A 13,599-nucleotide genomic window follows, 5' to 3' on the forward strand; every position below is an offset into this window, starting at 1 on the left:
TTTCTCTGAGTGAAAAATGAAATGGTCCTCTTTGTTCAGTGTGATATACAGTAAATAAAGTCTTATCTTTTCTTGTCATGATGCTTCAGATCAATGATCAATTATATCTATTAATAAACTAATGGAAAAACATTTCACAAGGATCACAGGCTATTTTATATCAATATAAAGAGCTCACATAAAGTGATCTGATCATTACAACTCATCAGCTTCTTTAACAGCATTTCATAAACTAATATACAAACACTTGGCCAATTTTATTTTAATAGGCTACTTAAAGGAATAGGCCACTGTTTTTACATACTGAGATATGTTCTTACCTTAGCTTAGACGAGTTCATTTGTACCTGTCTGGTCTTCACGCGTGTCCTCAGTCAGGAAATGCTCCTGGTATTATTACGCCTTACAATATAGTCCCCTTTTATCCGCTTAGAAAGTCCACATCATTGTTTAATTTTGTGTAATTATACTTAACCATATTTAAATAGGGAAAACGTGGAAGAGCTTGGTAGCTTCTATCTTGACCTGTTTTGGAGCTATAGAGGAGAGAGGGAGAGGCTAAATGCTAACGCCGTCTGCGCTGTGTTTACGTGACTGAAGGCACGGGGGAAGATCAGACAGGTCCTAAAGAACTCGTCGAAGCTCAGGTAAGAACATATCTCAGTGGCTTTAAGTCAGGGGTCGGCAAGTTTGCGTCGTGGAGGGCCGATTTTCATCATTGCCAAAACACCAAGGGCCGAACCTCATCATTATAGCCTGAAGTAAAGAACTTTTTTTTTGCAAATGACAAGTGGTTCTCAAGTGGTTTTGGCTTCGGGACCCACCATTACCCTCGGATGACAAGCCACGACCCAAATACAACTGTAATTTGTCATATATCGTATAAAATATTGTATTTTAGACAATTTTTTTATTGAACAAGCAGTAGATTGTTCATTTTAACAGACTCTGGTGTGTTTCCATGTAGTTTCAGATGGAAAATATGGAAGAAAAAAAAAGGTTCCCTTGACCCACTGAAAATGGTTACGCGACCCACTTTTGGGTCACTGTTTTACGTGACATATGTCCAAGTGAGATGTTCTACCAGGACATTTTTAAAAATACTGCATTTTTAGAGTACTGTATCATGTATTTGATCTCTTATTTGCATAATAATAGTTCCCAAAATCATCTTAGGGGCCAGAGGTTCTGTCCTGGAGGGCCGGATTTGGCCCCCGGGCCTGACGTTGCCTACCCCTGCTTTAGGTAATCCAATCATAATTTCTGTCCCAGCCATGATTAGTTGCCGTTAGCTTTAGCATGCTGTTGCTAGCCGCTGACGATCAAAAATACATTTCCGGAGGTTAAAACGAGAGCAAAAACTGGTATCGGTTCAGTATCAGATATTTGTAGCCGATACACGATGTTGTATTTTTTTCAATATCGGCTCCGATATCCGATACCAGTATAGAGTTCGGGAATGTGACGTCATATCGCTACGCATTATGGGATTAGCAGCAATTGTAAACTAATGGAGATTTTAGAAGTTCAATTAAAAATCAAATCACATTAAAACACTTGGACACCGCAGTGAGTTAGATGTATTTACCAGCAGTAACTCGGCTATTTTCTCCACTTTATAAACTGTTTTTAGCTAATGTTAGTCAATGGAAATGTATGCTAACAGCTGCAAAGATGGCCGATCTCCATGGTAACTGTAGACTTTCCCGAACTCTATTGGATTGCATCCCTATTTAAAATACATTTAAGTATGATTTATTTTCAATTATTTTGTCACTTACAGATTTACTCACAGTGGAGTAAGACACAGAGTAAACAAACTAAAAGTAAAAAGTACTGTGTGCAAAAACTACCTCACTCTCTTACGTCATCTCACAGTCAGTAAGTATGGAGTGGATGAATAGTGACAACAGTGTGGCACTTTGAGAAACTTGGTACCATGGATTGTACAGCGCTGTACAAATGTAATCCATTAGTATTTTTATCTACTTGGCAATTTAAATAGACATTTAATGACTCATCTAACATTAAAAACTAAAAAAACATCAAAAACTTCCAGTGAAATGCGTATATAACATTACTATTCTTTCTTATGTCTATAATTTTGTAACTTATTGTAACAAAGAGCCCCGCTTCTTAGCCTAGCAAACATTTAAACCAAAAACAAAGACATCCGCTCGTCGTTTATATGTAGAGTGAATCTTACCTGGCGTGGGTCCCCAGGCCAGTCTGTAGCCCGAGGCCCCCGGGACGCTGTTCCAGGAGACCACGGCTGAGCTCGTGGTGACCCCGGACACCTTCACAGTCTGCACCGCACTGCTCTCCACTGACACAGAGCACAGGAGGAGGGTTACGCAGAGGCAGCAGAATCCAAAATACTAACACTCCAGACTCCAATATCACAACAAATAATGGCTTCATAACTATAAACGTGCACAGAACTAATGCTTTTGCTTGAGAAGTATCAGAAAACCAGCTTACATGTCTTGGCTTTGTTGGTCGTGACGGGCCCCTCGATGTCTCCAAAGATGGGGTTGATGGTGACAGAATACTCAGCCCCCGAACGAAGACCCTGGATCATGTAAAAGTTAAAGTTGTCCCCGAGGTTTATGTTCTCGATGTGGCCATCTGGAAAACAAGTATCGAAGTCTGTGACAATATTGACAAAACAGGACACGTGAACTGGACCAATACATCTGCAGGTTTACCCGATGCCTCAGTCCAAGCAATACTTTATCCACTAGAGAAAGTTTAAAAAAAATAATAATACGCTTCCCATACGCCAGCCACTAACTCAAGCACCACTCGCCGATCTACCTGAGGTCTCCACACGGTCATCGATGTGGTCACCAAGGCCCAACCCTGCTTAGCTTCGAAGATCTAATGAGATATTCTTTAGGTGATATAGTGTTCTGTCCCTGAAGATGTTGCATTTCTTCAAGCTATTCCCGCAATGACACATTCTGTAAGCGCCATAACGAAACATGAGTCATAGATATCTTGTTATGGACTCCAATCTTTAATACATGGGAACACGAAATGACCGCACAAAGCACAACAGGTTCATGGACAATAGGTTCCCCTCATCGTGTCACGGCAGTGGAATGTCGGTTAAAAATAATGTGGTCCATTTTAATAGATAGATAGATAGATAGATTCCCCCTCCGAACCGCCACCTTAACGTGGTGGAGGGGTTTGAGCGCCTGAATGATCCTGGGGGCTCTGTTGTCGGGGGCTTCGTGTCCCTGGTAGGGTCTCCAAGGGCAAACAGGTCCGAGGTGACGGGTCAGACAAAGAGCCCCTCATGAGAGACCAACAGGCCCGTTTAATCATGAGGCCGTCCTTCTGTGGACCCACCACCTGCACGAGGAGCCATAAGGGGCTGGTGCTATGTGATTTGGGCAGCTCCAACAGTTGCCCCCACGACCCGGAAACGGAAAAGTGGAAGAAAATGGATGGATGGATATCTACCACTACAAAGTATAATTACACAAAATTAAACTATGTGGATTTTCTAAGCGGATAAAAGGGGGAACTATATTGTAAGGCGTAATAATACCAGGAGTAATTTGGCATCCGCACAGTAAAGTGAAGATTTTTTTTAAAATCCACATTGTTTAATTTTGTGTAATTATACTTTGTAGTGGAACACTTCACGTAACCATATTTAAATAGGGAAAACGTGGAAGAGCTTGGTAGCTTCTATCTTGACCTGTTTTGGAGCTATTTATCTTACTGCGGAGGTTCGCGTGGGCGTCGCCATGAATTGTGCCCGCCCCTTTTCTCCTATGTGTTAACATGGGGCTGGAGAAGTCCACATAAAATCAGTCACTACACGAAAACAAAGCTGTTTTCAGGCCGCACAGAGAAACGCTGCAGTGTCGACATGTCGGTGCAAATGAACATTGGCCATTTTACACAAATCAATCGACTAAACATCAGATTTGAGCGGAGAATATTTTCCCTCGTTCTCCGTGAAAAGTGTCTGGACAACGGAAGAACAGAGACAAAGCAAAAAGTGGCAAAAGTGGGCGGGGCGGAATAAGGTGAATAGAGGAGAGAGGGAGAGGCTAAATGCTAACGCCGTCTGCGCTGTGTTTACGTGACTGAAGGCACGGGGGAAGATCAGACAGGTCCTAAAGAACTCGTCAAAGCTAAGGTAGGAACATATCTCAGTATGTAAAAACGGTGGCCTATTCCTTTAAAAAAAGCTGCTTTATTCAGGACCATTATGGACTCTTTGCAGTAAAATCCACCGATCCCCTCAAAAACAAGGCAAAGACGTACAAAAGTATCCAGTAAAACAATGTGGAACACAGAAAACACAAATGCAGTTCGCAGAAGAAGGCAAAAACCGCAGGCGTACTGAGAGAGAGGGCGGTTTCTGCCTGTTAAAAAGTAGTTCAAAGTATCTCACATAAAAGGAATCCACAAGGCACTGGGAAAAAAATATTGCTTAAAAAAACTGAAGGGCTGTTACCTGGGGCTTCCCACGTGAGACGGTATCCGCTCGCGCCCTTGACTGACGTCCATTTTGCTTGAAGTGTGTCTGTGGTGGCATTCTGGACCAAAAACTGCTTCACGGGCACCAACTTTACTATCAGCAAAACCAGAACAACACCTTGTCAGTAAATATATAAATTTAAAAAAAAGAAAGCCAGTGCTGTTCTGCTAAAAAGGAAACTTATCCATCTTTTCATATGTTAGGGTTACTAAATATGTAACTAGTATGACATTCATGTGATAGGGCTGGAAGAAAGAGACCTGAAGCAACATCGCCCTCATGTGGCTGTATAGAGATGTTGCAATGGGTAGTGATTAAATGGCAAGAAGAATGCAGGACATTATGAAAAGTGCATTGCTCAGCCAGTGTTTGTGTTCTAATGTAGGATGGGTGAAAGATAATGAATGAACTCACGTGTCTTGCCCACTATAGACACTGGTTCACTTGGGCCCTCGGGAAACACTGCATAAATACTGATGATGTACTTTCTGTCCCCCTCCAAACCGTCGATCACATGAGCAGACGTGTCCCCAGGAAGGAGCTGCTCGTAGGTGAACCCCGGTCTATTGGCTGTAAAAAGATGAGGAAATCACATAGTTACGATATTATGTAGAATACATCTTACAACATGCACAAGCCATTTTCAAATAACTCTTTAATTAAAGTGTATGCACTCGATTGTGTAAAGAATAACCACAATTGGACAAGTCACAATTCCAATCGCAATTATTCAAAGCACTATTTGTCAACTTAACTTAACCAAGTGCAGTTTGTCCAGTTCAGCTTGACCTAAATCTAAAAAGCTTCTCGACTGGAGCTTAAAAGGCTAGAGGAACACCTCATTTGAAAGCTAAGACCTACAAACCTGATCTGAATGGATCTTTTTCCTCGCTTTGTCATTTTTATTTTCAGCACTTTTTGTTGCTCTTTCGTCACATTTTTCTCACATTTTTCTCACAGTATTGTCACAATTTCCTCGCTTTTCCTCATTTTTTGTCACTTTTTTTGTCACTTTTTTTGACACTTTTTTGTCAAAATGTAGTCACTTTATTGTCAATTTTTGTCACTTTTTGTCACTTTTTTGTCACTTTTTGGTCCATTTTCTGTCCATTTTTTTGTCAATTTTTAGTCACTTTTTGTCGCTTTTTTTTCCATTTCTGTCCATTTCATTTCTGTCACTTTTTTGTCAATTTTTTGTCCATTTTCTGTCCATTTTTTGGCAATTTTTGTCCCTTTTTTTGTCAAAATTTTGTCACTTTATTGTCAATTTTTGTCCTTTTTTTCATTTCTGTCACTTTTTTTGTAAATATTTTGTCCATTTTCTGTCCATTTTTTGTCCATTTTTATTCACTTTTTTGTCATTTTTTTATAATTTTTTTGTTGATTTTTGTCACTTTTTTGTCAATTTTTTTGTTTTCATTTCTGTCCATTTTTTGTCACTTTTTTGTCCATTTTTGTCATTTTTTTGTCACTTTTTTGTCCATTTTTTGTTGATTTTTGTCACTTTTTTGTCACTTTTTTGCAATTTTTTTCACTTTTTGGTCCATTTTCTGTCAATTTTGTGTCATTTTGCGTCATTTTTTGGGGCAATTTTTTGTCCATTTTTGGTCTTTTTCTTAACTTTTTTGTCACATTTTTCTTTTCATTCTTGTAATTTTGACGCTTTTTTCCAGACACTTTGAGATTTGCATGAAGCCAAGCTGGAGAAAATGTCCTCGGTTCAGATGGGGCTTGAGAGCTTAACAAAAACAAAAAACCCCATACCTTAACCGAGTGCATTTTCTCCAGTCCGGACTTACCTAAATCTAAAAGTTTCTTGACTGGACACCTATAAGCCTTTGTAACACCTCATTTGAAAGCTAAGACCTACAAAACTCTTTTTCCTCGCAGTGTGGTCGTCACTTTTTGACACATCACACTTTTGCCACTTTTACATCACTTTCATCCTCATTTTCATCTTGTTTTGTTGCTAATTTGACGTTTTTTCAAAATTTTCACCCGCACTTTAACTGAGCACATTTTCTCCAGTTTGATTTGACCCAAACCTGAAAGCTTCTTGAAAAAAAAACTTCAAAATAGCGTCAAAAACAAGATGTAAATGAGGATGAAAATGCAACAAAACAGGCGACTGAAAGAAGCGACAAGAAGGCAACTTATATTTAATTAATAAAGCACCAAAAATATGTTATAGTTTTTAAGGTCTTAGCTTTCAAATGAGGCGTTACACTGTTAGCTGTAGAATCCAGTCCAGAAGCTTTCAGATTTGTATTGACAAACTGTAGAAAATGTGCTCGGTTCGGGTGGGGGTTAAGAGGTTAGATAATTGTGCATCTCCAGGACACATCTTACATCTTGGGATGAAGATCTTGAATCCATTAATCTTCCCTTGGGGGAGTGTCCAGCCCAGACGCAGAGAGAACAATCCCTCCTCAATCACGCGGAAGTTGGACACCTGAGGCAAAGACGCTAAAACAGACAAAACACGCCACTTACATTTTGCGCTATAATAAATACGACAATATCACTTTTTAGGTTCGTTTTGTCAGACACTAAGGTTAGAGATGTTAAAGATCTTTTACCTTTACATGTTTCAGCGCCATCTGCAGGCCGTCATCAGAAGTATCACTTATCACATGTCACTTATCAGCTGTTCTTACTTCCGAGGCGTGACCAGTCTGACGGTCCCAACAGGTCCGACAGACTGGCCACACCCCCTGCCGCCCGGTGGATTCAGGGCGACAGGGAAACGCTCCTTCGTCACGGTTGATGGTGTCGGTGCTCCGTTTCCTGATTTCTATGGCTTCTTTTATCCAGCGTTTGAATTTGTTGGTTTCCGATCCAATGACCCGAGCCTCGTCCCAGTCCATGATGTGGTTGTTTCTTTTGCAGTTGTTCTGAAATAGCCGATTTTAAATTCTCCTGTTCTGCCTTTTCTTTTTTTGTTCGTGTGAGTCGTCCCCTTGTTTCTTTTTCGCATTCTGTTTGGTGTTCCTTTTTTCTTATGTGGAAAGGTCGTCCTGTTTCTCCTATGTATGATTTGTTGCATGATTTGCAGGGTATGTCGTTTTTATTTTCAGCACTTTTTAGTTGCTCTTTCGTCACATTTTTGTCACATTTTTCTCACGGATTTGTCACAATTTCCTCAGTTTATTGTAAATTTTTGTCACTTTTTTGTCCATTTTTTTTCATTTCTGTCCATTTTTTGTAAATTTTTGGTCAATATTTAGACATTTTTTGTCACTTTTCTGTTCATTTTTTGTCATTTTTTTGTCCATTTTTTGTCCATTTTTGTCAATTTTTAGTAATTTTTTGTCAGTTTTTTGTCAGTTTTTTGTCCATTTTTTGTTGATTTTTGTCACTTTTTTGTCAATTATCTGTCCATTTTGTGTCTTTTTTCTGTTTGATGTTCCTTTTTTCTTATGTGGAAAGGTCGTCCTGTTTCTCCTATGTATGATTTGTTGCATGATTTGCAGGGTATGTCGTAAACAGAATGCGAAAAAGAAACAAGGGGACGACTCACACGAACAAAAAAAGAAAAGGCAGAACAGGAGAATTTAAAATCAGCTATTTCGGACCAAAAGAAACAACCACATCATGGTCTGGGACGAGGCTCGGGTCATTGGATCGGAAACCAATAAATTCAAACGCTGGATAAAAGAAGCCATAGGAATCAGGAAACGGAGCACCGACACCATCAACCGTGACGAAGGAGCGTTTCTCCTGTCCCGCACCTGGGACACCCTCCTCCAATGGTCACGCCCCCTGTCGCCCTGAATCCACCGGGCGGCAGGGGGCGTGACCAGTCTGTCGGACCCGTTGGGACCGTCAGACTGGTCACGCCTCGGAAGTAAGAACAGCCGATAAGTGACACGTCACCGCACGCCGGTGATACTTCTGATGACGGCCTGCAGATGGCGCTGAAACATGTAAAGGTAAAAGATCTTTAACATCTCTAACCTTAGTGTCTGACAAAACAAACCTAAAAAGTGATACTGGAACACAAGTAGACACAATGAACGTTACGAAGTTAAATCTGACAATAGTTGGACGTTTCTACCTGTCTGCACTGGAACGGTCACGGAGTCTCCGATGAGGCTGGGGTAGATGGCGTAAACAGTGAGGGAGTATTCTGTTTTCGGCGTCAAGTCTGTCACCAAAACGGCGCTCACATCAGCCTTCAAATCAATCTGACAAATGGGGAATAAAACAACGGGACAGTTCGTCATCCCGACTGCAGGGCGAACAGAGAATAAAGTATGCATGAGACCGAGGAAAACACACGAGGGAGAAATATGGCTCCATAAATATGTTTTAGGTCCTCCACACACTCATAAACCAGAGCGATGCTGTGTTTATTACTACAATGAGATTCATGTTCACATTTGGGGTATTACTTTTTTAAACGCCTTCTGGTTGTTACAAAAAGTGTTGCCACCTGGAATATGTGACTTCCTTGTTTATGGGGTGTTGTTTGTACAATTGATATTGCTCTTACCAATAGTAAATAAATACTGATTTATGTATCACAATTACTACATTATACAAAAGAAATGCAAAAAAACAAGGTCTGAAAACTGACATTTAAAGGAACAAGCCCCCGTTATTCCATACTGAGATATGTTCTTACCTGAGCTTAGACTAGTTGATGTGTACCTGTCTGGTCCTTGTGCGTGCCCTCAGTCACGCAAATGTTGTTAGCATTTAGCCTAGCATTTACCCTACAGCATAGCTAAAAACTGCTGGCCAATGGAGGTCAACGTCCGCACACGGCGGCCATCTTGCCACAGGGAGCTCGCTCACTCGAAACATTGGCTGTATCCGAATGTCCACCCTAGTCCCTAACCCCTCATTCACTACATAGGCCCGCACTATATAGTTTATATAGTCACTGATTCTGTTGGCGATTCGGACACAAGACACTATGATAGTCTAAATGTTTTGTATTTTTTTTAATATGTGCAAAATCGACCACCTGGTTTTGTCAAGTTTTCACAGGTTACACTTCCCAGATTTCTGCAGCCAATCAGAGTCAAGTATCCTCCCGTGTCGACCAATGAGACGAGCTTTTCCTGTGAACCAGCCTGTCGGGTCGGAGGGGGAGGGGCTTGATGGTTTACTTTTGAAAATTCTGTTCCTGCTCTCCTCATTTTGCAAACTAGGAAGCGCTTTCTGGTCCAAGAAAGGAGGAAGTTACTTTCAAATTTCACTCTCCTCACTTTGCAAATTTACAGACTATCACTTTAAAGCGGGGGGTAAGAGGTTAAGGAGAAAATTGAGGGGTCAGATGGGTGGCCCGAGAGCCAGTGGCCCTTCTGTGCTCTTCCAGAATGGACATGTGGCCAGTCCGCCCCTGGAGATATGTTCTTACCTGAGCTTAGACGAGTTGATGCGTACCTGTCTGGTCTTTGTGCGTGCCCTCAGTAAACGTTGTTAGCATTTAGCCTCTCACAGCATAGGCACAGCTATAAACTGGGGTGATGTTAATCCATAGATATCATATAATAAAGGCTAGATGTCTCGTACGCGCTGCTGGCCAATGGAGGTCGACGTCCACACACGGCGGCCATCTTGCCACAGGGAGCTCGCTCACTCCAAACATTGTGTTTTATGGTGAATGATACTTTTTAAATAACCATTTGTTAAATTTTATACCGATTTTCAAACTGTTTTGTTTGTTATTAACGTCAGAGATGTAGTTATGACACATATGAATAAAAAATTATATCTGCAATTTCAACATATCCCAGCATTCAGAATTATAGCCACGTTAATAATGTTTGTAAAAAACCAAACCGTTATTAACATGGCTATAATTCGTGGCTAATGTCGCTATAAAACGTGACTATATAAGAGGATTTGAGCTCGCCAGAAAGCTTCCCTGTGGCAAGATGGCTGCCGGTGATGCTGGAAGTGACTCCTCCTTAAGTAATCTAGCCTTTATTACATGATATCTATGTTAGAAGCGACCAAGCTATTCCACGTTTTTCCCTATTTAAATACAGTTACGTGAAAAGTTACACAATCCAAGTCTGGTCACACAAAATTAAACATGACGATTTTCTAAGCGGATAAAACGGGGAACTATTTTGTAAGGCGTAGGAATATTAGGAGCACTTTGACTTTAATGCGAAGTGCTCCAAGTGGTCCATGAGTAGAGGAGGAGAGGCTAAATGCAACATGTTTGGTGTTTTTGTGTGACTAAGATCAGACAGGTACACATCAACTCGTCTAAGGTCAGGTAAGAATAGTATCTCTGTATGGAAAAATGGTGGCCTGTTCCTTTAAAGGTCCTATATCATGCAAAATCGACTTTTTGTTGCTTTTAGCCATGTTGTTATGCTATTTCCTTATCAAAAACACCCCCAGAGTGGTTTGTGGCTTCATTCACGCAGCTCTCAGTAATCCTCCTGAATCCTGCTCTCTGAGCAGCTGCTCCTCCCTCTCCTCGTGAACGACTGAGTGTTCAGTTGTGTCGTAACAGCGGAACGGAAGTGCTCGACGTCTGTAATGTAATGTCTTAATTCTATGCTTACGGCCTGATTTTAATATGTAAAACAGCGTTTTCATTATTTCTGTCGTAAGAGAGATGCAAAGAGAAAATAAAAAGGATGTGCCCGAGGTGCTTCCAGGTCAGCTGTGGCCAAAACAAACACATCCCTGAGCGTCTGAACAGATCAGTCATGTTTGCGCTGCAGCTGAAGATGGAGCTCGTTGCAACTTATTCTGGTTGTATTTCTGTGACTGTCTCTGATGGATGTTTGGTGAACCTTCGCCTGAATCAAAGTGGATTCACTTTTATAACCAACGCGAGTCCCACAATGTAAACAGCGATGGACCAGAGCGGTGAGTCAATCCAAACGTGTGTTAGCTTGTGTGTTAGCATATTAGCATGTGTGTTAGCCATTTATGAAGCTGTGTTGCAGATGTCAACTCCATATAACTGCATCGTGAAGTATCTTCACTTATTGCTGTTTATTTATATTACGGTAAAGTATGTGCGGAGAGAGGGGGCGGAGTTAACTGAGTCGAAGCATAGTGTCTTCCGGGTTTCAAAAATACCTCCAGAAAACACTTATATTTATCACAAAAATGAGTGCTTCATAGTGGTAGAGGTACAATATATCATATACATGCCTATAATTAACTTTGGAATGGCTAAAATAGCATGATATAGATCCTTTAAGTATCACAATTGCTACATAATACAAAAGAAACACTAAAAACAAGGTCTAAAAACTGTCTGAAAACATTTAAGAAAGCTAGAGGTAATATTGTAGCCTTGCATTTCATCCAAGAGGTAACGCCTAAAGGTTCCATTGGATTCCTTGTTGTACCTGGTGAATTCTGCACTAAATGCCACCTGGGTTTAACTGTTCTGATCTGGGGTTGCTGCGGTTGGTCAGGTCTAGGTTCAGCAGCACCACATTCACAGTGTTATGAGTTGAATGAAAGTGTCTACCTGTCTCTGCTGGGAGTGAATGGCCTGTCCTTTGGAGCTTAGAGGAGTAACCAGAAGCCTGTAGCCGGTCACGTCCCCTGTGGCAGGCGTCCAAGTCAGTCTGAAGGAATTGTGGCCGACTTCCCTGAGCTGCAGATCCCTCGGACCAACGACAGGCAGCTCCACTAAAACAAAACACAGAAATGAGTTCACTGCTCGAGAAACAGAATGTGTAAACGGGCCGATGGTTTTACCGGGCTGGGGGGCTTTGACGGGACGCGGTGGCTCCGAGGCGGTGAAGCAGACTCTTCGGGACAGCCTGGGGAGGACGGCTTCGAGGAAAGAGAAATCAGCCCCGAAAAGCAGGTGCTCGTCTCGCGGCTCCGACACGACACGCCTCAACTCCGCCTCATCTGCCCCTCTCACACCTGAGGGAGGAGAAATTCAAAAAAAAGATTTACATTTACAAGTTTACGTGAACCATTCTTTGATCCGTAAGAAGACAAACTGCAAACTATCATAGGCCCATTTCAAAGCAAAGAGACAGATCAGTCACAGGACGGGACATAGCGGTTTCAAAAGCCATCTATCTTATGTCAAAGGTCTTTAATAAAACTCTAGATAGGACATGGCCACAGAAATACGTTGGAATGAATGGCAATTCTGGCGGCCATCTTGTGACCGGCCCTTTTGACCCAGCGCAATGTAATCAAATGGGAAACACCACTGATTTCCTCGATACTGTTATTCTTTTACATCTATTTGTAGTTATTTCATGACTCTTTGAAGCAACTACAAATATGTCACATCTGTTAAAATCTATTAAAATCTTATTTTTTCAAATTCTATTTGTTTGTTTACTTTATTGTCCCCGTAGGGAAATTTGTCCTCTGCATTTAACCCATCCTTCGATTTCACTGAGGAGCAGTGGTCGACGGTAGTGCCGCACCCGGGGACCATCTCCATGATGTGGAGCCAGGCTGATGGTCAGAATCACCTGGCTGGAGGATTCACCTATTGCACATGTTTTTAGTGGTAGGGGAAACCGGAGTACCCGGAGGAAACCTACGCAGACACAGGGAGAACATGCAAACTCCACACAGAAAGGCCCCGTCCTGGTGGGAATCGAACCCGGGACCTTCTAGCTGTGAAGCGGAGGCGCTAACTGCTGCGCTACCATGCCAAACACTGTCAAACACTTCAAATCATTCAGTTCTATTCTACCAAATATAACATTTGTTTCCTACTTACTTACAAACTTACAGTCTTTCGTACTTTTTAACATGTCATGACCAATATCGGTTTATTTACATGGCACCGGGCCTGTCACGAAAACAAATTTGAAGTTCGATATATTGAGGCAGGAGAGTATCTGATAAACGATATTATTGACTCTAACGATACTCAATACTGTCAACTCTCAGGCATAAAATGACAGTAAATCTTTGTTCTAAATGTGCATCCTCATATCCTAAAATGCTACACAAGCTGCAATAAAAATGAAATATATGTAACTCAATTTTTACAAAGAAAAAATAGGAGGGAAATGCTTATAAATGTACATACGATAAATATCGAGCTCAAAAATATATTGTTTTTCTGTTATTTATTGAACGATAAGTCGATATAGTAATTATCGTGACAGCCCTGGTACAATA

The 13,599-nt window shown here is 41.2% G+C and overlaps 1 protein-coding gene across 1 annotated transcript in view; it reads right to left on the reverse strand.

Moving 5' to 3' along the window:
* The window catches only part of col7a1l (collagen type VII alpha 1-like), a gene marked incomplete at its 5' end in the record, with an annotated part of 157,394 nt that overhangs the window by 122,932 nt on the left and 20,863 nt on the right, over positions 1–13,599 (reverse strand). The window contains 8 exons of the mRNA XM_079552197.1: positions 2,206–2,325; positions 2,481–2,627; positions 4,480–4,596; positions 4,918–5,073; positions 6,853–6,969; positions 8,561–8,690; positions 11,963–12,126; positions 12,196–12,369. Of these exons, the coding sequence (XP_079408323.1) occupies positions 2,206–2,325; positions 2,481–2,627; positions 4,480–4,596; positions 4,918–5,073; positions 6,853–6,969; positions 8,561–8,690; positions 11,963–12,126; positions 12,196–12,369 (1,125 nt within the window). The remainder of the gene's footprint in view (positions 1–2,205; positions 2,326–2,480; positions 2,628–4,479; positions 4,597–4,917; positions 5,074–6,852; positions 6,970–8,560; positions 8,691–11,962; positions 12,127–12,195; positions 12,370–13,599) is intronic.

The sequence above is a fragment of the Gobius niger genome (genome assembly GCF_951799975.1).
Source record: "Gobius niger genome assembly, chromosome: 2".
NCBI lineage: Eukaryota > Metazoa > Chordata > Actinopteri > Gobiiformes > Gobiidae > Gobius > Gobius niger.